This window comes from Lipotes vexillifer, unplaced genomic scaffold (genome assembly GCF_000442215.2).
Source record: "Lipotes vexillifer unplaced genomic scaffold, Lipotes_vexillifer_v1.1 scaffold174, whole genome shotgun sequence".
Classification (NCBI taxonomy): Eukaryota; Metazoa; Chordata; class Mammalia; order Artiodactyla; family Lipotidae; genus Lipotes; species Lipotes vexillifer.
In genome coordinates, this window is record NW_006785255.1 from 529,067 (window position 1) to 556,313 (window position 27,247).

General features: G+C 34.4%; 2 protein-coding genes across 2 annotated transcripts in view; one reads left to right on the plus strand and one right to left on the minus strand.

Annotated features, from left to right (window-relative positions):
• NECAB1 (N-terminal EF-hand calcium binding protein 1) overlaps positions 1 to 3,844 on the plus strand; it is a 285,391-nt gene extending 281,547 nt beyond the window's left edge. Inside the window, exon 12 of the mRNA XM_007457341.1 lies at positions 3,360 to 3,844. Within this exon, the coding sequence (XP_007457403.1) occupies positions 3,360 to 3,385 (26 nt within the window). The 3' untranslated portion in view covers positions 3,386 to 3,844. The remainder of the gene's footprint in view (positions 1 to 3,359) is intronic.
• Positions 3,845 to 6,675: 2,831 nt separating this feature from the next.
• CUNH8orf88 (chromosome unknown C8orf88 homolog) overlaps positions 6,676 to 27,247 on the minus strand; it is a 40,984-nt gene continuing 20,412 nt past the window's right edge. Inside the window, exons 5-6 of the mRNA XM_007457337.1 lie at positions 9,393 to 9,499; positions 6,676 to 7,245 (exon numbers count right to left, since the gene is read on the minus strand). Of these exons, the coding sequence (XP_007457399.1) occupies positions 7,222 to 7,245; positions 9,393 to 9,499 (131 nt within the window). The 3' untranslated portion in view covers positions 6,676 to 7,221. The remainder of the gene's footprint in view (positions 7,246 to 9,392; positions 9,500 to 27,247) is intronic.

Sequence of the window (27,247 nt, forward strand, 5' to 3'; positions counted from 1 at the left end):
AAGAGAAATTTGAAATGAACTTGCCTGAGAAGTCTGGCCTAGCCAAAGCTTATTTAAGATAATTGAGAACAAAAATTATTTGTTCATCTACCCATCCATTCAATTACCAATTAAACATACTTTTACTGAATGTTAATAAGTGCTAAGCACTGGGGATACTGGGGTTCCTAGCCTGTTTACTAGCATTGATTGAGCTCCAATTATGAACAAGCATTGTGTTGGGAGCTACAGAAGGTACAAAGTAAAAATACAGTTCCTAACTATAAAATGCTTTCTGTCCAGTAGGAAAGGCAAATGTTTGCAGAAAAATAACAAGCTCAGGACATACATAGTAGTTACCCATCAGAGTCATAATGTGCTATGTGAATTTAGAGGAGTGGATTGCCTCTTTAACAGTTTTTAATGAGGAGATGATCCTTGAGCTGGACTTAAAAAATGAGATTTGGACAAATAAAGATGGAGAAGAAGGGTACTCAGAGGTAAATTGTAGACATGAACAAATGTAAGAAATGTTAAATGTGCTGTGTTAATTGGTGCAAAGATATGATTAAAGCATAAGGCTTGTATATGGTACATGTGCAAAGAGAGGAGAGAGTAGGAAATGGGAGTTGAAAATATAATAAGGAATTTTAACTTTCTTCTTACAGTATTATGGAGTCATTAAAGGTTTTTGAGAGGGCTAGTGAATGCTCTAATCAGTAGTAATTGTGGCAGGAGGGAGAAAGGTGAATGTCATGAGAGGAGAGAAATTGGTCAGGCAGGGCAATAATCTAGGCCAGGAAAAAAAAGCATCTGAACCAAGATGATACCCATAGAGTTCCCTTGCAGATAGAATTTTCAGGAGTTAACCATAGCAAGATGATGGTTGAAGCCGGGGATTGGTGAGAAAGTGTGTAGGTAAGAAGAAAATATCTAACAGAAGCCTGAGGAACTGCCTTTATTTAAAAGTTTGGGAGAGAAAAGCCTCCTTTCATTAAGGAGACTGAGGGGAACCAGAGATAGGAGAGTCACAGTTGCAGAGTATCAAGGAAACCAAAAGAGGAGTAACGTGCAAGGTACAGTACTCCTCAGGGGGCCTATGTAGGAGAGCATGACTGAAGAGAATGGGACTGAAAACTGGATTTGACAAGAGAAGTTTTAATAAAATGGTAGGAATTTTAAAATTAGGGTAGATTTTGATGGATTGGCAATAAATGGAAAATGAAAAAAGTCAATTCTGGAATTGAAGCTAGGTGAGGAGATGGGGAGATCCGGTGTGAATGCTTTCAAGTTGGCTGACTCTGACAGTCTCAGCCTGATTTTTTATATTTACTCTAGATCTTAAGGGCAGGTTTATGCACTATTAGTGTCATTGGTACATGCATTCTATTACTCTTTCTCTCTCAGAGCATTTCCTAATTTAGAGAGAAAAACTGAGTATGGATAAAACTGGATCAATTCCTGTTCTCAGAATTCAGAGTGAATACAATTTAATGCCTTTTAATTGCTACCCTATTTTTCATTGATTTTCACATCACATCTAATTTCTACAACCACTGGAATTTGATAGAAAAAAAAAGTTAGGCTTGATTCTAACACAATTTTAAAAACCTACTTCAAACAAGATTTTTAACATCTATTGGGTCATCCTACTCTATTTTAAACTGAAAGTTTTATCACTGTTAACAGCTGACTTCCCTTGGGGACAAATAGCAGATATATCTCCCTGGACAAAAAGCTGAAATTAGCTTATAAATATTATCTATGATTTTAATGTCCATATGACTTATATTTGTAATAACTAGTTTTGTGCATTTTGTTTATGTAGTTTTGAAATGCTGCATATATTTTGACCTAAAATAAAAATCTGAAAGTTATTACAGTTAGAGACACAGCATTCTGTGGGTTTGTATTACTAATTCACAAATAACAATTTCTAATGAGACTGTTTTTTTTTTTTTTTTGCGGTACGCGGGCCTCTCACTGCTGTAGCCCCTCCCATTGCGGAGCGCAGGCTCAGCAGCCATGGCTCACAGGCCCAGCTGTTCCGCGGCATGTGGGATCTTCCCGGACCGGGGCACGAACCCGTGTCCCCTGCATCGGCAGGCGGACTCTCAACTACTGCACCACCAGGGAAGCCCAAGACTGCTTTTTAATTAAGATTTCTAAGTGGTTTACTTAAGATACATCTTAAGAAATAAAGCAGGGACTTCCCTGGTAGTGCAGTGGTTAATAATCTGCCTGCCAATGCAGGGCACATGGGTTCAAGCCCTGGTCTTGGAAGAGCTCACATGCCACAGAGCAGCTAAGCCCGTGCGCCACAACTACTGAGCCTGCGCTCTAGAGCCTGTGAGCCACAACTACTGAGCCTGCGCTCTAGAGCCTGTGAGCCACAACTACTGAGCCGCGTGCCACACCTACAGAAGCCCATACGCCTAGTGCCCATGCTCCATCCGCAATTAGAGAAGTCACCTCAGTGGGAAGCCCGAGCACCGCAACGAAGAGTAGACCCCGCTTGCCGCAACTAGAGAAAGCCCGCGAGCAGCAACAAAGACCCAACACAGCCAAAAATAAAAATAAATAAAACAAATTTATTTAAATAAATAAAGCAACTAAACCAGTCTGCACCAGATACAAAACTATAAACCAAAAAATATTCCTATGAACTCTCAAATATAAAAATCACTTAAATGAGGCATACTGGAATATGGAGCCTATGCTGATAAGCTATCATAAAGCACCCAGACAAAAAGAGTATGAGAATTTGTCTGTGGAGCAGAATATCCCTTGGCAAAGGAGAAAGCCTTATGGTTATGGGAAAAAAGGATACATAAGAAAGTATGATCCTATTGCCAGTCAGTGTATTATTTAAACAGCTTTGAAAACAAATTTTAATCCTTTACATTTGTCTGTTTCTCACTTCATTCCACCAATCTTACTTCTTTGACATAGGTTTGTCTTTGGGATACTTACATTTACTGGGGAAAATATTTCTAATTTTACAATACAGATATACTAAAAAAATATTATTTAAAACACAGCCACTTACTTATACCCAAACTTTTTGAACTGGGTAGATTAAAACAACAACAACATGATTTTATCTTCAGGGCGTTTATAATCTCATTGCCAAAACAATCTCTATTCATATATAACAAAAACTTTTTAGTTAGACTGCAACCAAGTGCCAAAAGATATGGTACAACTAACAAGTGCACAGGAAATTTCAATCAAGTTAGGAAATAGTAACTTGAAAGATAAGTAATTATACAGACTAAAGATGAGGGAAAATAGTCTCTTTAAGAATGACTTGCACATTGAACTAACTTAGCCCTAGCAGTTATTTTCATTATTTAAAAAAACTCTTTTTCTCTTTTCAGCTTCATGGTGGATCCTGAACAACTAGCTGTTCCTTAACATTTTCTTTATGGTTCCAAGTAAAAAAACAACTGTTCTTATCTGAAATGTGAATTAGAAAATTCTCTGTACTTATTAATCTACTCTCTACTTTTGTTTAAATATATTTACCCTAAGATGTGCACTCTTCTTAAATGTCTTCTATCATTTTATCTTTCATGTAAATTTTAGCTCAACTTTCAAAGTTCACTATTATCCTCAATATTTGCTGCTGTATTGCTACATACAATAAACCTAAAACCCTTTAGTCTCAAAATCATAATATATGAAAAGTATACACATTAAGTAATAAAATTGTTATGACAGAGAAAAAAACATTTAAAGTGAGAGCTTTTAGACTATTACTTCATAGGACAGCTTCTGTAGATCTGTCATAAACTATAAAGGTTAAATCAGTGTTTTGTGATTTTTAAGTATCTGCTTTTCCATGAGTGAAATGTATTCTTCAGTAATACCTACTCCATTCCCAACTCATGATCCTATAACTATTCACTTTATGTTACTTAAAAAGCTAATACATGATCCAATATGACTGGTATCCTTATATGCACAGAGAGAGAGCAGGGATGCATGTGCATCTCTGTTGTTTAAGCTTAAAAAAACATTAATACATGAGCATAAACCAATCTTCACTATAACCAATAGAATCTCTATCCATCTGTCAAGTTATAAACTGGTTTTTCATAAGTGAGCAATTCTGTGACAGGGTACCGTTTAGTAATGTAACACCATTATATAATTTGTTAGCATAATAATTCCATGTATGTAAGTTAAACAAATCAAGAAAAGAGTTTTACTTTAAGAAAATGTGGTTCAAAATTTTTGGCACATGGGGCTTCCCTGGTGGCGCAGTGGTTGAGAGTCCGCCTGCCGATGCAGGGGACATGGGTTCGTGCCCCGGTCCGGGAAGATCCCACATGCCGCGGAGCGGCTGGGCCCATGAGGCATGGCCGCTGAGCGTGTGCGTCCGGAGCCTATGCTCCGTAACGGGAGAGGCCACAGCAGTGAGAGGCCCGCGTACCGCAAAAAAAAAAAAAAAAAAATTTTTGGCACATGATCCAGAGGTCTAACTTTACTTATGAAAAATAGACATTTGCATTTAAATAATGATTTCAAAATATTTTAAAACCAAAATTTTAACCTAAGTGAACAAAGAATTATAAAACAAGTATAAACTTTAGGGAAATAATAAAATATGTACTGGACAAAAAACATCTATTTTTCAGTTTCAACACTAGAATGACTACAATCCCAGTTTCACTAGAAAAACTAAAACTATGTACCTTATATATTCTGCTGTACAAGCTCATAAATTAAATATTTTTAATAAAATCTCTTTTATTCTGATAAATGCTACTAACAAAAATGTAATGCATATAGAGAATAGGCCAAATTCCTCTGAAACCACAGGTCTTCCAGGAAACAAACATAAGGTGAATTTTTCCTTTTTTTTTTTTTAAACTCAGACAAAAAGGAAGGTTGAACTAAAATTTTATTTTTTTATTTTATTTTTTATTTTATTTTTTTGCAGTACGTGGGCCTCTCACTATTGTGGTCTCTCCCATTGCAGAGCACAGGCTCCGGACGCGCCGGCTCAGCGGCCATGGCTCACGGGCCCAGCCGCTCCGCGGCATGTGGGATCTTCCCGGACCGGGGCACGAACCCGTGTCCCCTGCATCGGCAGGCGGACTCTCAACCACTGCGCCACCAGGGAAGCCCCTAAAATTTTATTTTTTAAATATAAAAGTTAACCTAACATTTTCTCAAACTAACTTTTACCAATACCTTTGTGTACTCTCAGTCCTCATTCAGTCTAAATAAAATTAAAGAATTTTTAATAGCTTCTACTAGAAATAGGTAGTAAATATTGACATACACACGTGTGTGTATATGTGTATGTGTATGTGTGTGTGTGTGTGTGTGTGTGTGTGTGTGTGTGTGTGTGTCTGGTCATTTCTAAAGATGATAAACACTATGAAACAACACCTGGCTCAACTCTTTTAATTTATATACAAAGCAAAGAACAACATGAATGGAGATGTACAATGATTATTCAAATAAACTATACATATGTACAAAGGCAAATAGATAAAACAGTCTTTGCAGTCTCACTCTGATTATATACAGTAAGAAAGGATCAAAAGACTTTGAAACCTCGGGGACTTCTAATATACAAACTCTTCTTGAAAACGCTGGTTATAAATGATTTCAAAAATAGAAATTATAGCTAATCAATATATTGTTCTGTCCAGTCCATTTCTGTATCAGATTCAGAAAGTACATCAAGTCTTTTGGATACTAGGCACTTTCCAAAGTTAGAATGGTAGTATGACTTTAAAAGGGGTCTGCCCTCAGTAACAGTGCTAAATGGAAGGGCTCTTTGGATTCCAAATTGGAATAGGTCCGATCATATTTTTTTTTAACTAAAGTCAACAGACTTGGATAATAGGCAAATAATAAAGCAAACCAATTTAATTATATGGTTAATTCTGACCCCAGCTCTTTTTAAATTACTTTTCTATTGAGATGACCCCAGCTCTTATATAAATTACATGTATTTTTGTGTATGTGTGTGTATTCATACACATATAAATACTAGAAGCTATAATATAAAGGGAAATAGTAGGGCAAAAATGAGTGTAAAAAACTGGGCTGTAGGTGTAAACTCATTTTTAAGTAACCAATAAATTTATGGCTAGTGAAGGTTCTTTTTTTTTTCCTACTTGAAATGCAATCTTTTTCTGGTGAACAAAGCAATTAAAAGTAGTATACTAAAGACCAAGTTGGGAAATCTGCCATGGACTAAAGTTTGAATCTGGGTAACAAGTCTAAAGACCAGTGAAGAAAAAGGTACTGGTTTTAGGAGTTCAGAATTCAGTTTAAGATAAGCTTTCTGCCAAATGATGTCCTTGAATGCCTTGCCAATAGACCCAGGGATCTGAAAGAATCTGAGGATAGAACTAGGGAGAGTTTACACTTACCTTTATATGAGCAATTCTTTGTGACACTGTGCTGGAACAAACTTTTCTTTTTAACAAGAGTGACAAATTGCAGGAGATTTATTGTATAGAATTTCTAGGAGCTAAAAGTTTAAACCTCCAAATTCTTCATCCATACACTTGTTATAAGAAATTACAGCACTGAAACTTAATGCACCTCAATTATTTGCAAATGCCTCAATTATTCCTCTTTTGGAAATAAAAGAATCTTAGACAATGTTGTTATTATCACAAACCTAGAGAACAATCATATATTTGAAAAGAAATACTTCTTAAAATATTCTCCCTCCTATCACTGAGAACTATTCATTGAACTTCCTGAATCATTCTAAACCTCTAGAGAGACTGTAATGATCCTTTCAAGTGCTGGTATGAAATCAGTGGGAAACAGAACAAAAGCAACTTTAAAAGCAACAAAAAATTATGTACCATATATACATCGTAGCATATACTTTATATTTGAGAATCCTTACAGCTTACATTTCCATTCCATTATTACAAGTGATGAAAAACAAAAATTGCAGGTAGCATGCAAATTATAAATACAGTCTTCCCATTTCACTAACCAAATTCCTACTTTCCAGTGTTACTTCCCAATTTATGCAAGAAACTGCCTGCAAAGCTGAAACTGATTAGAAAATTCTTTATTGTTTAAAATATCTCTTTCTCATTTTAGAAGAAACCAAATATCTAACCATCAAAATTAAAAATAAGTTGAATTGTTACAGTCCATTACAGTTATTGTTACTAGATCCACTTCATTTGCAGGTGTCCAAAATATAAAATTAGTAATTCTTTATCTTCAAATACATACGTTCTTAAAATGCTACTTAAAGCTTTGGTTGTTTTCCTGTAATAGAGAAGAAAAAGTTAACTTATCAATTAGATTGAATGAATGTAGCTTTTACTAATTAGTTTATCAAACCAAATGTTGTGACCTATTAAGTGTTTGCAGATCTAAATGCATGTTACTATAGAAACTATTAAGTAACTGGAATTTGTCAAATAAAGCAGTTCTTCTGTGTTTAGTAAAACTTATATAATATATATATTATATTTAAATATATTAGATTGTATTCAAAACCCGTTGTTCTGTTTTTGTGGTACCTAATTTTTAGAAAATATTATTAATGCATAACACAAAAGTAAACTCAAAATAATGCGTATGTCAAACTTTTATTGACAAAATAAAATGTTGTTAGAAGTGGAAAGCCTTCAAACGAGAAAGTGACTATATTTTATATCACACTGAAGTTTAAATTTATTCTTATAGACAAGGATTATATGCCCCTAAGGTCTCTGAACAGGTAGAAAAATTCAAATATCATCAAGGATGCTTTACCTCATTAAATATTCCTGTGAGCAAGGTATTATGAAAAAACTTTTAAATTTATGCTTTAATTTTAAAAAGAATTGGCTGGATGTCTGCAAGGTAGTGAGTTTAAATTAAGAGCCATTGATACACTATGAATAAACTAAAATACAAAAAATTGTAATTATGAAAAAAAGCTATGGATTCCAAAGGGTAAGAAATCCCCCAAATGGAGAACACAGGAGGTATTTTATATCTCACATTTGACCCATTCTTAGCATACCTATATTCTGAACTCATCTCAGTAGAATACTACAGGCATTCCTCACTTTACTGCTCTTTGTAGATACTGTGTTTTTTACAAATTGAAGGGTTGTGGCAACCTTGCATCAAACAAGCCTGTGGGTACCATTTTTCCAACACCATCTGCTCACTTTGAGTCTCTGTGTTATATTTTGGTAATTCTCCCAATATTTCAAACATTTTCATTATTATCATTATATTTGTTATAGTGATCTGTGAATAGTTATCTTCAATGTTACATAGCGAAAAGATTACAACTTGCTGAAGGCTCAGATGTTGGTTAGCATTTTTTAGCAATAAATAACTAAATTGTTTTTTAATTAAGATATGTAAATAGTTTTTTTTTTTCAGACATAATGCTATTGCACAACTAAGAGCAGTATAGTGTAAACATAACTTTTATATGCACTGGGAAACCAAAACATTTGTGTGACTCCCTTTATTGCGATATTTGTTTGGAACCAAATTTGCAACATCTCTGAGGTATGCCTGTATACCTTTTATACGCCTTTACCTGTATAAAATGGTGTTTATGAAAACTATAAATAAAAGAAATTCAAATTCCAGTCAAAATGGAAGACCGTAAAAGATGAAAATCAACACCTACTGAGTACATAATGAGAGATAAGTACCATGCTAAAAGCAATTTCATACATTTCATTTAATCCTAACAATTAGAAATCATCCCCTTATCACAATTGCAAAACTGAGGCTCAAGAACGTTAAGTGACTTGCCTAAGTTTGAACAATATACCAGTACACAGGTGGAGCTACAACTTGAACCCAAGCCTGACATGAAACTCATGTCCTTTCCAATCAATATCCTGAAAGATACATGTATGTGTTTACTGTGTGTATTTACTTTGATAGAATTTGAAATTCTATAAAGGGCTAAGAAACAGCAAAGATGTGTCGAAGAATAGTTGTGTTGTTTTACTGTATAAAAGGAGTAACTGAACAGAACAGAGCACCCAGAAATAGACCACATGTAAATATATTGCCACAAAGGTGGCAGAGGACTATCCTTTTGCTAAATATTGCTAGGATGACTGGATATCCATGCAGAAAAAAATAAAACTTCACCCCTACCTCACACCATATAGTAAAATCAATTTCAGGTGAATTATAAAACTTAATTGAAAAACAAAATGAAAAATATTTCCTAAAATATGACAATTCCATTCTATTTTTGACCCAAGTGGTAATTACTTACAGTAATTGGTTATATTATACATTTAGATTTATGTACTTTTCTGAATGATATTTCACAATGAGAAAGATTAAAAAGGTTTAAAAGACACATATTTTAGAATTAAAACACAAAAATCTTTAAAAGATAAATATTTAGGATTAAAACAATACAAAATTAGAAAACTACTTACTGGTTTTTGAAGTACAATGGGATGATCAGGCAGAAAGTCTGGTTTTTTTCTGCAGATGGAAACACTTGAGAGCTTCAACAGGAAATCTCTGCTGTATTTGATTCTCTCTGTAGATATCAAAACATCAGATGTAATGTTATAAAGCACAGAACTCTCCCAGAACACTTTTTGGCTCATTTCTTTCTGGATGTCCCTTAACTGTCCATTATTTTATAAAATGGTAAGTAGTTTTTATGTAAAAGAGAAGTGGGGAAAAAGCTCTGACAAACATCTACTGCCTCCAATTTTCCTTTTACATAGGAACAAAGCCAATTAACCAAGGAAACATTTCAGAAACTTGGTAATGCATCACTTCTTTTATCTGGTTTATTCATATCTAGTAAAGAAATCTTCTATTATAAAATATAACAGGTATAACACCTGTTGGGCAATTCAGATCCTGATAAGCCTATGGAAATGGAACCCTAATAAGCCTGTCTAGTCTTTATATTAACTTACTAAAAATTTAATACAATCCAATAAATTCAAGAAACATTTATTGTAGATAATGGGGAAAAAGGTCCAAAATAGGGTCCCTATCTTCTAGGGGAACAATGATTCAAATATTTGAAGATTTCTCATCAGAGACTATCACCATCTTGGTCTATATTAGACCATTTGCTGGGCCAGAAATAGTGGAGCTATAATCTTTAAATTTCCAACAGAAAAGGACTGACAACCTAGGTTTCCATATTGTTAAATAATAGAAAAAATATATATGGGTTTCTGTCCCTGTTCCTGGCACAAAACTCCTTTCCCTTGTAATTTCCTAAGTGATAAGGGCACTAGGGGCATCTTTTGTTCTAATATTTTTTCCTTGACACTAGTTCCTGACACAGAACTGCTAAATCTCTTAAAATTTTCTGGGTGATTTGGTCTTCTGTTCTAATGAGGTGACTCTTGGTGGGCTCCTGGATGGGGGCTGATCATCAGAAAGACCAAGCATGATTAGAAGCTTGGAACTTTCAGCCCCACCCCTACATCCTCTGAGAAGGGGAGAGGGGCTGGAAATTGAGTTAAGGATCGATGGTGCCTACGTGTTGAAGCCTCCATAAAAATCAAAAAAGTAAAGGGTTTGGAGAGATTCTGTGTGGGTGAATACACCCATGTACCAGAGAGTGGTGTAACTCAACTCCACAGAAGCTCCTGCACTTGGGACCCTACAAAACCCTGCCCTATGTATATCTTCATTTGACTATTCATCTATATTCTTTATCACATCCTTAATTATGTAATAAACTGGTAAATGTAAGAAAGTGGTTTCCCTAAGTTCTGTAAGCTGTCCTAGAAAATGACAGAATCCAAGAAGGGGGTCTTGGGAACCTTTACTTGTAACTGTCATTGGAAGTGGAGGGTAGTCTTATGTGACCAGGCCATTACCCTGTGGCATCTACATTAATTCCAGTTAATATCAGAATTAACTTGAATCATAGGACACCAAGCTGGTTTCGCAATGAATTGCTTGATATGTGGAAAAACCTCACATCTAGTGCCAGAAGTGTTGTGAGTATAATAGAGTATTGAGAGTAGAGGAAAAACACAGGAGTGTAGTTTTTCCCTTATACATAGCCAGTGAAAAAAATTCTTCAGGAATGCATATGAAGTAAAAAACATTTTCAGATGAAAGAAAACTAAAAGAATTTGTCACCAGCCGACCTGATCTATAAGAAACACTAAAGGTTGAAGGGAAATGATACCAGACAGAGTCTTTCATCTTAAGATTTAAAGGAGAACAAAAGAGAAATGGCAAATAGCTGAATAAATATAACAGACTCCTTTTTCCCCCCTTATCTAAGTTTTATGAAAATATGTATGATTGTTGAAAAGCAAAACTTCTGACACTGTCTGGTGAGATTTCCAAGGTATGGAGATATAATGCATACAGCTATAGCAAAAAGATCAATGCAGGGGGATAAAGGAAAGGAAACTACATATGGTTGCAAAGTTTTGCCATCACTGTTTTGCATGAAGTACAATATTAACAAGTACACTGAGAAAGTTAGATATTATAATCCCTAGATCAACCACTTAAAAATACAAAGAAATACAGCTAAAAATACGATATAATTAAATGCCAAAAATTAAGCTTAACAAAATCCAAAGAACAGGGGAAAACAAAAACAAACAAAAATGAGGACAAACAGAAAACAAATAATAAAATTATATGCCTAAATTCAAACATATCACATTAAATCTCAATGGTCTAAACCAGGGTCAGCAAAATTTTTCTGTAAGTGACCAGAAAGTAAATACTTGAGGAGTTTGGGACATATAATCTCTGTCACAACTACTCAACTCTGTCTTGTAGCAGAAAAGCAAATACAGATAATAACTAAATAAAGCACGTGGCTGTATTCCAATAAAATTTAATTTCCAAATTGGGCATTTGGCCTGAGGGCCATAGTATACTCACTCCTAAGATAAACACTGCAATTAAAGGCCATAAATTGACACAACAAATAAAAAAAGACACTGTTACATGCTGCCTGCAAGAGATACACATTAAACATAAAGACACAGATAGGTTGAAAGTAAATGGATATAAAAAGATATACCACACAAAGACTAAGAAAAAGGCTAGAGTGGCTCTTAACATTAGATAAAGAGATAACAATTATCAATGTGTTGTGCCTAAGGACAGAGTTTCAAAATGCATGAAGCAAAAATTGACAGAAATAAAGGGGGCAACACACAATTCCACAAAAGTATTAGGTAATGTAAAAACCTTTCCCTCAGCAACTGATATAACTAGACAAAAAAAAAAAAATCAGAAAAGACACAGATCTTAACAATACTATGGACCACCTTGATTTAACTGACAATTATAAAAGTTACATCAACAACTGCAAAATACAAATTATACTCACAGAGATATGGTACAGTAACCAAGACAGACTATATGTTGGCTATAAAACAAGTTTCAATAAATTTAAGAAGCTTGGAAAAAAGAGGACTCAAATAAATAAAATCAGAAGTCAAAGGGGAGACATTACAATTGATACCACAGAGATACAAAGGATAAGATTATATTATGAACAGTTATATGCAACAAATTTGACAACCTCTAACAAACTGATAAATTCCTAGAAATATACAACCTACCAAGACTGAATCATGAAGAAATAGAAAATATGAAATTGAATCAGAATCAAAAACCTCCCGACAAACAGAAGTCCAGGACCATATGGCTTCACTGGTGAATTCTACCAACCATTCAAAGGAAAATCAATACCAGTCCTCAAACTCTTCCAAGAAACACTCCCAAATTCAATTTATGAGGCCAGCATCACCCTGATGCAAAAACCAAAAAAAGATGCCATGAGAAAAGAAAATTACAGGCCAATATTCCTGATGAACATAGATGCAAAAATCACAACAAAACATTAGCAAACCAAATTCAACAATACATTAAAAGGATCATACAGCATGATCAAGTGGGATTTATTCCAGGGATGTAAGGATGATTCAATATCCACAAATCAATCAATGTGATATACCACATCACAAAATGAAGAACAAAAATCGTATGATATCTCAATAAATACAGAAAAAGCACTGGACAAAATTCAACATCAGTTTATGATTAATACTCTCAACAAAGTAGATATAAAGGGAATATACCTCAACCTAATAAAGGCCATATATGACAAGCCCACAGCTAACATCATACTCAATGGTGAAAAGCTGAAAGCTTTACTTCTAAGAGTAGGAACAAGACAAGGATGGCCACTCTTACCTCTTTTATTCAATATAGTACTAGAACTCCTAGCCAGAGCAATTTAGCAAAAAAAAGAAAAAGGTATTCAAATTGGAAAGGAAGAAGTAAAACTGTCACTCTCTGCAGGTGACATAAAGAAAACGCTGAAGTCTCTACCAAAAACTGTTAGAACTAATAAGTGAATTGAGTAAAGTTGCAGGACACAAAATCAATATTCAAAAATTTGTTGTGTTTCTATACACAAATAAACGATCAGAAAAAGAAACTAATAAAACAATCCCAATTTCAATTGCAACAAAGAATTAAAAAACCTAGGGATAAATTTAATCAAGGAGGGAAAGACCTGTATGTTTTAAGACATTAATTAAAGAAAATGAAGATGACACAAATAAATGGAAAGATATTCTGTGCTCATGGATCACAAGAATTAATATCATTAAAATGTCCATATTACCCAAAGCAATCTACAGATTCAATGCAATCACTATCAAAATTCCAATGGCATTTTTCACAGAAATTGAACAAAAAAATTCCTAAAATTCCTAAAATTTGTATGGAATCACAAAAGACCCCAAATAGCCAAAGCAATCTTGAGAAAGGACAACAAAGATGGAGGTAACACACTCCCTGATTTCAAACTATATTACAAAGCTATAGTAATCAAAACAGTATGGTATTGGCCTAAAAACAGATGTATAGATAAACGGAACAGAATAGTAAACCCAGAAATAAACCCACTAATATATGGTCAATTAATATACAACAAAGGAACCAAAACTATACAATGGGAAATGGACAGTCTTTTCAATAAATGGTACTGGGAAAACTAAACAGCCACATGCAAAAGAACGAAACTGGACCCTTTACTTTACACTATACACAAAAATTAACTCAAAAATGGATTAAATGCCTGAATGTATGACCAGAAACCATAAAACTCCTGGAAGAAAATATAGGCAGTAAGCTCCATAACATTGGTCTTGGCAATGATTTTTTGGATTTGACACCAAAAGCAAAAGCAACAAAAAGTAAAAATAAATCAGTGGAACTACATCAAACTAAAAATCTTCTGTATAGTAAAGGAAAACATCAACAAAATGAAAAGGCAGCCTACTGAATAGGAGAAAATATTTGCAAATCATATATCTGATAAGGGGCTAATATCCAAAATATATAAAGAACTCATACAATTCAATAGCAAAAAACCCCAACCAACCTGATTAAAAAATGTGCAGAGGATTTGCATAGACATTTTTCCAAAGAAGACATACAGATGTCCAACATATACAAGAAAGGGTGCTCAATATCACTAATCAACAGGGAAATGCAAATCAAAACCACAATGAGCTATCACATGTTAGGAAGGTTGTCATCAAAAAAACAAGAAATAACAAGTGTTAGCGAGGATGTGGAGTAAAGGGAACATGTGCACTGTTGGTGGAAATGTAAATTTGTGCAACCATTAAGGAAAACAGTATGAAGGTTCCTCAAAATCAAAAATAGAACTACCACACGATCCAACAATTTCACTTCTGGGCATTTCTAAAGAAAACAAAAATACTAATTCAAAAACATATAGGCACCCCCATGTTGATTGCAGGACATCTACAATAGCCAAGACATGAAAACAATCTTAAGTGTCCACTGATGGATGAACGGATAAAGCAAATGTGGTATATATATATACACACACACACACACACAATGGAATATTATTCAGGCATTAAAAAAGGAAATCTTGCCACTTGCAACACATGGATGGACCTTGAGGGCATTACAATAAATCAGACAGAGAAAGACAAATACTGTATGACCTCACTTATATGTGGAATCTTAAAAACAAAACAAAACACCCCACAAACTTACAGATGCAGAAAACAGATTGGTGGTTGCCACAGGTGGGGCTAAGGGGTAGGTGAAGTGGGTGAAGGGGGTCAAAAGGTACACATTTCCAGTTATAAAATAAGTCCCAGGGATGTAATGTATACAGCATGGTGACTATAGTTAATATTACTGTATTGCATATTTGAAAGTCACTAAGAGAGTAAATCTTAAAAGTTCTCATCACAAGAGAAAGAAAATTTTGTAACTATGTATGGTGACAGATGTTAACTAGACTTACTGAAGTGAACATTTTCCAATATATACAAATGTCAAATCATTATGTTGTACACCTGAAACTAATATAATGTATATGTCAACTTTAAAACAATGCTAAAAATAAAAAAAAATAAATTTAAGAAGCTTGAAATCATATAGACTATATTCTCTGACAACAAAGTAAATTAAGAAATCTATTAATAAGATATCCAGAAAAATCTCAAATATCTTAGAAATTAAATAACATACTTTATAATAATTCACAAGTCAAAGATAATAAGGAAGTTAAAAATAGTTTAAACTTAATGACAATTAAAATATAATGTAGGGCTTCCCTGGTGGCGCAGTGGTTGAGAGTCCGCCTGCCGATGCAGGGGATATGGGTTCGTGCCCCGGTCTGGGAAGATCCCACATGCCGCGGAGCGGCTGGGCCCGTGAGCCATGGCTGCTGAGACTGTGCGTCCAGAGCCTGTACTCCGCAATGGGAGAGGCCACAACAGTGAGAGGCCCGTGTACCACAAAAAATAAATAAATAAATAAAATAATAATGTAAAAATTGCTGCAGTGCAACTAAAGTAGTGCTCCAAGGAAAACATAAATTCTTTTAATTGAAGTATAGTTGATTTACAGTATTGTGTTACTTTCAGGTGATTATATATATATATAATATTGTGTATAATATAAAAATATAAGTATATAAATATACAAAATATATATATTTTTACAGATTATTTTTCATTATAAGGTATTATAAGATACTTAATATACTTCCCTGTGCTGTAGAATAAATCTTTGTTGCTTATCTATTTTATGTATAGTAGTTTGTATCTGTTAATCCAATACTCCTAATTTATCCCTCCTCCCCTTCCTTTCCCCTTTGGTAACCACCAGTTTGTTTCCCATGTCTGTGAGTATGTTTATGTTCTGTATATAGATTCATTTGTATTATTTTTTAGACTACATATATAAGTGATACATATAATATTTGTCTTTCTCTGTCTGACTTACTTCACTTACTATGATATTATCTAGGTCCATTCATGTTGCTGCAAATGGAAATATTTCATGCTTTTTTACGGCTAATATTCCATTGTGTATATATACCATATCTTCTTAAGGCAACTGACTGTTGATGGGTACTTGGGTTATTTGCATGTCTTGGCTATTGTAAATAGTGCTATGAACATTGGGGTGCACATGGATCTTTCTGAATTAGAGTTTTCATCTTTTCCAGATACATACCCAGGAGTGGGACTGCTGGGTCATATGATAACTTTATTTTTAGTTTTTTAAGGAACCTCAATACTATTTTCCACAGTGCCTGTACCAATTTATATTCCCACCAACAGTGTAAGAGAGTTCACTTTTCTCCACACCCTCTCCAGTGTTTATTATTTGTAGACTTTTTGAGGATGGTCATTCTGACCAGTGTGAGGTGATATCTCATTGTGGTTTTGATTTGCATTTCTCTAATAATTAGCGATGTTGAGCATCTTTTCATGTGCCTGTTGGCCATCTGTTATGTCTTCTTTGCAGAAATGTCTGTTTAGGTCTTCTGCCCATTTTTTGATTGGGTTGTTTGTTTGTTTGTTTGATATTGAGTTGTATGAGCTGTTTATATACTTTGGAAATTAAGCCCTTGTCTGTAGCATCATTTGCAAATATCTTCTCCCAGTCCATAGGATGTCTTTTTGCTTTGTTTATGGTTTCCTTTGCTGTGAAAAGCTTTTAAGGTTGACTAGGTTCCATTTGTTTACTTTTGTTTTTATTTCTTTTGCCTTAAGAGACTGATCTAAGAAAATACTGCTATGATTTGTGTCCGAGAATGTTTTGCTTATGTTCTCTTCTAGGAGTTTTATGGTGTCATGTCTTATATTTAGGTCTTTGAACCATTTTTGTAAATGCTGTGAAGGAGTATTCTAATTTCACTGACTTACATGTAACTGTCCAGCTTTCCCAACACCACTTGTTGAAGAGACTGTCTTTTCTTCATTGTATATTCTTGTCTCCTTTGTCATGTATTAATTAACCGTAGGTGTGTGGGTTTATTTCTTGTCTCCTCTGTCATGTATTAATTAACTGTAGGTGTGTGGATTTATTTTTGGCCTCTCTATTCTGTTCCATTGATCTATATGTCTGTTTTTGTGCCAATACCATGCTGCTTTGATTACTGTAGCTTTTTAGTATTGCCTGAAATCTCACAGGAGGGTTATTCCTTCAGCTTTGTTCTTAAACATTCCATTTTTTTAGGTTTGTAATTTTATTTTTTTTTAATTTAAGTACAGTTGATTTACAATGTTGTGCCAATCTCTGCTGTACAGCAAAGTGACTCAGTTATACACATATAGACATTCTTTTTTTATATTCTTTTCCATTATGTTTTATCACAGGATATTGAATATAGTTTCCTGTGCTATGCAGTAGGACCTTGTTGTTTATCCATCCTATATATAATAGTTTATATCTGCTAATCCCAAACTCCCAGTCCTTCTCTCCCCCATGCCCCTCCCCCTTGGCAACCACAAGTCTGTTCTCTATGTCTGAGTCTGTTTCTGTTCTGTAGATATGTTCATTTGTGCCACAGTTTAGATACTATGTATAAGTGATATCATATGGTCTATGTCTTTCTCTTTCTGACTACCATCACTTGTTCTTATACATTCTTATAATAAGAGAATATCTACAACATATGACCTAACAACCCACCTAAAAATGCTATAAAAAGGAGAGCAAACTAAACCCAAAATAGAAGAAAGGAATTCATAAAAAGGAAAAATCACCAAAATAGAAAAAATATATAAAATTAAAATGCCAAAAGTTGATTCTTTGAAAAGAGAAACAAAACTGACAAATCTCAAGCTAGACTAACTGATAAAGAAAAAGAACACAAATGATCAATATCAAAGATAAGAAAGGGGTTATCACCACAGTCCTATAGACATTAAATAGAAAATAAGAGAATACTATGAACAACTTTAAGCCAACATTTGACAACTTGGATGAATTGGATATACTATAAGTTCTTGTGTGGACCTATTTTTTCATTTCCCTTTGGTGGAAAACTGGGAGTGAAACTGCTGGGAGGAAAGGAGAGACTGCTGCTGAGCAATGTGGAAGAAGTGAATGAGAATTTTCCAGTGATCGAAATGACTTGTGGCTTTTAAAAGAACTAATGACTAATACTCAATTCCAAGTTGTTCTCTGGACTATGCTGCCAAATAAAGAAATTGAGGAAGGCTATTAGGAAGTAAACCTGAAAGATGAGAAGATGAAAAATAAGAAATAAAATATAAGAAAATTAGAGAAACGATCAGAGTCAAGTAGGCTAATGTTACTAATATATTACTAATATAATAGTTTTAGGAAGAGAACACAAAGAAAATGGAGATGAGAAACATTATCAAAGAAATATCCACAAATTTCCACATCAGACGAACCTAAGTCTTGAGATCGAAGAAGTTCACCAATTGCTCAGGAGAAAAATTTGAGTTAAAAAAAAAAAAGACTACAAAAAGAGACACAACAATAGGAAATTTCAGAAAACCTAAGGTAAACACACAATCCAAAATACTTCCAGAGCAACAATGGCAAAACAAAACAAAACAAAAAACAGAAATAAAAGACAAAGCCATTTACTAAGGGCCTTGGAGAACTGGGGATCAGAATGTCACTGGACTTCATAGAATTAAGAGCCAATTAATATAGACTGCTAGAAAATAAAGCAAAATGCCTTAAAATTTTAGAAGGAAAACAATTTTCAACCTGGAAATTTTAAAAATCAAATTCTATATTTAATCAACACAAGGGAAACCCAGCTTGTTCTTGTGAGTTCCCAAAGCACAGGCTCCTGAGGTTGAAGATTCACTCACTGTGTTTCACTCAGCAGGTTTTGACAGCACTACCAAGCAGAGCTCTACTAATTCTTATTTTCCTCCTCTTCCTCTTCCTCCATAGCTTTATTGAGGTATAATTTACATAGTATAATATTCACTCATTTTGAATGTACAATTGAATGATTTTAGTATACTTACAGAGTTGCACAACCACTGCTCCAATCTATTTTTGTTTTTTGTTCTAGGCAGTGAAGGAAATCTCTGCCAAATCATTAGCTGACCATGAAGATATCACAAAAGAGACCTGAGTGGCCACAAATGAGAAATATAGAACTTTTACGTCAGCTATCATCAGATACCTCACTCTCATTTGTTGTCACTCTCCATTCCCAATCCAATCTAAGCAATCATTACTCTGTTTCTATAGATTTGCCTTTTCTAGACATTTTATATCAGTGGAATCAGATCTTTTGTGCCTGGCTTCTTCACTTAGCCTAATGCTTCTAAGGTTCATCCTCAACTCAGCATTTTCTATCCAACCAAACTACCAATCAAGTGTGTAAGTAAATACACAGATTAAAAGAATTCACCAACCCAATGCCCTTTACAATGAAGCTCCTGGAGAATGCACTTGAGCAAAATGAAGAAAGAAGAAAGCAAAGGAATTAAGAAGAGAGTGATGTCAGCAAAATTGCCAAGTAGGGAACTCTAAAAGTCCTTCTCTCCATAAAAGCAACAAATAAAGTGTCAAAAACTTCCAGAATCAACTTTTTCCTAAATTCTGGAATTTAATCAAAACCTTGCGAAAAGGGCTTCCCTGGTGGCGCAGTGCTTGAGAGTCCGCCTGCCGATGCAGGAGACGCGGGTTCGTGCCCCGTTTCGGGAAGATCCCACATGCCGCGGAGCGGCTGGGCCCGTGAGCCATGGCCACTGAGCCTGCGCGTCCGGAGCCTGTGCTCCGCAAATGGGAGAGGCCACAACAGTGAGAGGCCCGCATAACGCAAGAAAAAAAAAAAAAAAAAAAAAAAAACCTTGCGAAAAACAGGGGAATGCTTAGTGAAGAAAAAATCAGCTAAATTTGGTAAAGAGTTTTGTGGCATTTTAACTTGCCTGGGAACATCTCTGCCAACCCAGTTTGGCTGTGGCCTTGAAAATAACAGGCCTCATTCCTGATTTAGGTTCCCACTACTAGAGAGAGCAATACAGACACGTCTCAAAGAATACTGGTGGCATTTTTTTTGACCTCTCCGGTGGCTCCCTGAAGAATCACCTCAAAGGACTTGCCTATATTTCACCTAAGAACTCTCCCAGGTCTGAGGCTACTATCTGAATCTATTTGTCAAAACTTTTATATGGAAATGTATTAGCCACTTCCACCTAGGACAAGGGATAACAACTGGAGCAAACAATAGGCAAAACAAAAAGCTCGGGAGAAAAGGCTAGGAAAAGAGATGTGTTGGGGAATAAAGGCACTGAAAGACTCTCAGATGTTCCAAGGAATTTAGAAGGCTACATGCATGCTAAAGGCTAGGCTCATGCTCACAGAAAGGCTTGAGAAGTTCCCAAGCTCTCACCCCTGGCTGACCTTCAGATTCCTCACAAGCAAGAAGTGAAGGCAAAGGCAGAGCTGTAAACTTCCAGACTGAATACTGAAGGCACACCCCAACATACACACAGAGGTCATATGCAAAGACTGGGAAAGGGCTTTTTTTCTTTTTTTGGTTCTAGGTATTAAAGGAAATCTGTGCCAAATCATTAGCTGACCATGAAGATATCAAAAAGACCTTGAATGGCCACACATGACAAATAAAGACTTTATACTATTAGTTCAGAAAACTCATTAAACAAAAAAAAATAACAATTACAACAAGCAAGAACAACAGACCCTGGGAAGGGGGGAAAATCTGATTTCCACAGTTAGCACATTATAATACTCAAAATATCCGGTTTCAACAACAACAAAAAATACAGGGCATGGAAACAATAAAGTATGGCCCACACACAGGAAAAAAGAAATTAATAGAAAACTTCCCTGAGGAAGCAGAGATATTGGACTTACTAGAGAAAGACTTCAAATAAACTAATTTAAATATGCCCAAAGAGCTAAAGGAAACCATGAGAAAAGTGTCTTGCCAAAATATCAATATCATTAAAATATCAATAAAGAAATGGAAATTATAAAAAGGAATCAAACAGAAATTCTGGAGAAGAAAATTACAATAACTGAAGTGAAGAATTCACTAGAAAGGTTCAACAGTAGATATGACCAGGCAGAAGAAAGAATCAGCAAATTTAAAGATAAGTCAATGACATTATCCAATCTGATGACTGGAAAGAAAAAAGAATGAAGAAAAATGAACAGTGCCTAAGGTACCTGTGGGACTACACAAGAACACCAACAAATGTATAATGGAAGACCCAGAAGGATAGGGGAGAGAGAAAGGGCAGAAAGAATGTTTGAAGAAATAATAGCAGAAAATTTCCCAAATTTGATGAAATACACACATTGACACATCCAAGAAGCTCAACAAATTACAAGCAAAATACACTCAAAGAGATTCACAGTCAGATGCATTATAAGCAAACTGTTAAAAGACTAAGAGAAAATCTTGAATAAAAGCAGCAATTTATCACTTACAAGGGATTCTCAATTGGAGAAAAGGCTGATTTCTCATCAGAAATCAAGGAAGCCAGAAAGCAGTGGGATGACAAAGTTACTAAAAGCAAAAAACACGTCAACCAAGAAATCTATATCTGGCAATACTACCTTCAAATGAAAAAGAAACTGAGACATTTGTAGATTAAACAAAAACCGAGAGAGTTCATTGCTTGTAAACCTGCCTTACAAGAAATGCTAAAGGAAATCCTCAGGCTGAAATAAAAGGACAGTACACAGTAATTAGAATTCACACGAAGAAATAAAGAACACCAGTAAACATAACTACATAGGTAAATATAAATGTCAGTATCAATGAATTTTTGGATGTGAGTCCTCTTTTGTCCTGTATGATTTAAAAAACAAATACATAAAAATGCATAATTATAAATCTAGGTTGATAGATTATGCAATGTATAAAGACAAAATATGTAGAAATATGTATAAAGACAATAACAACATAAAGGTGGGATATAGCTATGTAAGAGTAAAGTTTTATATAATTTTGAAACTAAATTGATATTAATTCCAACTAGATTGTTGTAAATTCAGTTATTCCCCAGTGCAACCACTAGGAAAATAACTAAAATATATAAGACAAGGGAAATAAAAAGGGAATAAAAATGATACACTAGGAAGAATCTATTAAACACAAAAGAAGGCATTAATGGAGGAAATGAAGAATAAAAAAAGATAAAAGACTTATAGAAGACAAATAGCAAAATGGGTAGAGCTGTTCTTATTAGTTATTACATTAAATGTCACAAACAATTAAAAAGCAGAGATTGGCAGAATGGATTAAAAATATGATCCAATTATATGTTGTCTAAAGATATTCACTTTAGATCCAATCACAAAATAAGCTGAAAGTAAAAGAATGAAAAAGATATTTGATGCAGACAATAACCATAAGAAAGCTGGAGAGGGTATACTAACATTAGATGAAAACGAACTTTAAGACAAAAATTGTTAAAAGGGAAAAAAAAGGATATTATATAACAATAAAGGGGTGAATTCATTATAAAGATAACAATTATAAACATATATGTACCTAACAACAGAAGGAAAAACTGACAGAATTGAAAGAAGAAACACACAGTTTAACAATAACAATTGGAGCCTTCAAAACCCCACTTTCAATAATGAATGAAAAACTAGACAGAAGATCAAAAAGGAAAGAGAGGACATGAACAACACTATAAGCCAAATAGACCTAACAGACTATACAGAACACTTCAGTCAATGACAGCAGAATATACATTCTTCTTAAGTACACATAAAACATCCAGGACAAACTATATGTTAGACCACAGAAGTCTCAAAAAGTTTTAAAACACTGATATGCAAAGTATTCTCTCTGACCACAATGGAATGAAACTACAAATCAGTAACAGAAGTAAAACTGGAAAATTTACAAATATGTGTAAATTAAAAACATATTCTTAAACAACCAATGGGTCAAAGAGAAAAATAACAGAGGACTGAGAAAACACGTTGAGACGTGAAAACAAGGAGACAACATACCAAAACCTATGGGATGCAGCAAAAGCAGCGCTCAGAGCAAAACATACAGCTCTAAATGCCTATACTAAAAAAATGGTTCAAATCAATATCTAACATTAAACATTAAAGAACTAGTAAAAATAAGAGCAAACTAAATCAAAAGCTACCAGGATGAAGGAAATAAAGATTAGAGTGGAGATAAATGAAATAGAGATAAAATAACAACAGAGAAAATCAACAAAACAAAAAGTTGGTTATTTGAAAAGTTTAAAATTGATGGAGACTAAGAAAAAAAAGACTCAAATTACTAAAATCATAAATGACAATGATTTTGTATCCTGTAACTTTGCTGAATTCATTAGGTCTAAATTTTTTATGTGGATTCTTTAGGATTTTTACACATAAGACCATGTCATGTGTGACTGGAGAATACTTTGTCCTTTCCTATTTGAATGTCTTTTATTTCTTTTTCTTGACCAATTGCTCAAGTGAGAGCTTCCATAATGTTAAGTAAAAGTGGTGAGAGTGGGCATCCTTGACTTGTTATTTTTCTTAGACGGGAAAGCTTTCAGTATTTCACCAGTGAGTACAATGTTAGCTGTGGGTTTTCCATATATAACTTTTATCATGTTGAGGAAGTTCCCTTCTATTCCTTGCTTCTGAGATTTTACCAAGAAAGGGTATTGGGTTTTGCCAAATGCTTTTTCTGCATCAAATGAGACAGTGATGTATCTTCTTTGCCCGTGCCTTCTGTTAATGTGGTGTTTATACTGATTAATTTTCAAATGTGGAACCACCTTTGTATTCTTGGGATTAATCCCACTTAGCCATAGTGCATAATCTTTTATTGTGCTGCTAAATATGGTTTTCAAGTATTTTACTAAGAATTTTTGCACCCATATTTTAAGAGATATTGGTCTGTAGTTTTCTTTTCGTGTGATATCTTTGTCTGGCTTTTATATCAGAGTAATATTGGTCTCATAGAAGAGTTGGGAAGTGTCCCTTCCTCTTCAATTTTTTGGAAGAACTTGGGAAGGACTTGTATTAATTCTTCTTTAAATGTTTGGTAGAATTCACCAGTAAGGCCAACAAATCTTAGACTTTTTCTCTGTTAGGAGATTCTGTATTACAAATTCAATCTCCTGACGTTTTATAGGTTTACTCAGATATTCTATTTCTTCTTGAGTAAGTTTTGGTAATTTCTGTGTTTCTAGTAATTTTTCTATTGCATCTAAATTACCTAACTGGCATACAGTTAATTATTCATAATTTTCTCTTATGATCCTTTATTTCTTTAAGCTCATAGAAATGTCCCCACACAAAATCAGTGGTATTTTATACACAATTAAATAACACAAAAAGGAAATTAAGAAAGCCAGTTTATTAGCATCAAAAATAATATGTAGGAATACATTTAACCAAAGAGGTATAAGGCTTGTACACTGAAAACTGTAAGAAACTGCTGGAAGAAATTAAAGAATACCTAAATAAATGGAAATATATCCCATGTTCACAGATTGGAAGATTCAATATTGTTAAGATGGCAATAATCCCCCAAAGTGACGTACTAATGCAATGCCATCCATATCAAAATTCCAACAGCCTTGTCTTTTTCTTTTTTTTGCAGAAATGGAAGCACAGATTCTAAAACTCACATGGAATTGCAAGGGATCTCAAATAACCAAACAACCTGGAAAAAGAACAAAGTTGGAAGACTCATATTTCCCAATTTCAAAACTTAATATAAACCTATAGTAAACAAAACAGTGTGGTACTGAAATAAGGGTAGACTTACAGATCAAGGGAACAGAACTGAGAGTCCAGAAACAAACACATAAACCTATGGTCAAAGGTTTTCTACAAAGGTGCCAAGATTATTCAATGGAGAAAAAAACTGTCTTTTTAAGAAATGGTGATGAGAAAACTGCATACCTAATGCCAAAATATAAAGTTGGTGTCTTACAGTTTTCCAAGTACAGGGTTTTTTTTTGTTTGTTTTTTTTTGCGGTATGTGGACCTCTCACTCTTGTGGCCTCTCCCGTTGTGGAGCACAGGCTCTGGACACGCAGGCTCAGCAGCCATGGCTCACGGGCCTAGCCGCTCCGTGGCATGTGGGATCTTCCCGGACTGGGGCACGAACCCGTGTCCCCTGCATCAGCAGTCAGACTCTCAACCACTGCACCACCAGGGAAGCCCCCAAGTACAGGTCTTTTATCTCCTTAGGCAGGTTTATTCCTAGGTATTTATTCTTGTTGATGCAATTGTAAATGGGACTGTTTCCTCAATTTCTCTTTCTGAGCATTTGTTGTTAGTGTATAGAAATGCAACAGACTTCTGTATATTAATTTTGTATCCTGCAACTTTATCAAATTCATTGATGAGCTCTAGAAGTTTTCCGGTGGCATCTTTAGGGTTTTCTATGAATAGCATCAGGTCATCTTCACACAGTGACAGTTTTACTTCTTCTTTTCCAATTTGGATTCCTTCTATTTCTTTTTCTTGTCTGACTGCTGTGGCTATGACTTCCAATACTATGTTGAATAAAACTGGTGAGAGTAGGCATCCTTGTCTTTTTCCTATTTTAAAGGAAATGATTGCAGCTTTTCACCATTGAGTATGATGTTAGCTGTGGGCTTGTCATATACGGCCTTTATTATGTTGAGGTATGATCCCTCTGTGCCCACTATCTACAGAGTTTTTACAATAAATGGATGTTGAATTTTGTCAAAAGCTTTTTCTGTGTCTAATGAGATGATCATATAATTTTTATTCTGCAATTTGTTAATGTGGTGTGTCACAGTGATTGATTTGCAGATATTGAAAAATCCTTGCATCCTGGAATAAATCCCACTTGATCATGGTGTATGATTCTTTTGATGTATTGTTGGATTCAGTTTGCTAATATTTTGATGAAAGAAACTGAAGACAACACTAATAGATGGAAAGATATACCTTGTTCATGACTAGAAGAATTAATATTATTCAAATGACCATTCTGCCCAAGGCAATCTACAGATTTAATGCAATCCCTATGAAAATATCAATGGCATTTTTCACAGAACTAGAACAAATAATTTTAAGATTTGTATGGAAACACAAAAGACCCCAAATAGCCAAAACAATCTTGAGAAAGAGGAACAGAACTGGAGGTATCATGCTCCCTGACTTCAGACTATATACAAAGCTACAGTAATCAAAACAGTATGGATTAACAAAAAGGTCTTACTGTATAGTACAGGGAACTATATTCAATATCCTGTAATAAACCATAATGGAAAGAATATGAAAAAGAATATATATATTTGTGTGTGTATGTATAACTGAAACACTTTGCTGTACATCAGAAACTAACACAACATGGTAAATCAACTGTACTTCAATTTAAAAAAAATAACAGTAGGAGACAAAACATACACATAGATCAATGAAACAGAACAGAGGGCCCAAGAAATGAACCCATGAATTTATGGTCATTTAATCTACCACTAAGTAGGCAACAATATACAATGGAGAAAAGAAAGTATCTTCAATAAGTGGTGCTGGGAAAACTGGATAGCTACACGTAAAAGAATGAAACTAGAACACTCTCTAACACCATATACAAAAATTAACTCAAGATGGTTTAAAGACCTAAATGTAATACTGGAAAACATAAGATTCCTAGAAGAAAACATGGGTGAAACACTCTGACATAAATTGTAGCAATATTTTTTTGAATCTGTCTCCTAAAGCAAAGGAAATAAAAGCAAAAGTAAACAAATGGGCCCTATTAAACTTAAAAGCTTCTGCACAGCAAAGGAAACCACTGACAAAACAAAATGATAACCTACTGATGGGAGAAAATATTTGCAAATGATATGACCAATAAGGGGTTAATATCTAAAATACATAAACAGCTCATACAACTCAACATCAAAAAAACAAACAACCCAATTAAAAAATGGGAAGAACACCTGAATAGACATTTATCCAAAGAAGACATACAGATGGCCAACTGGTACATGAA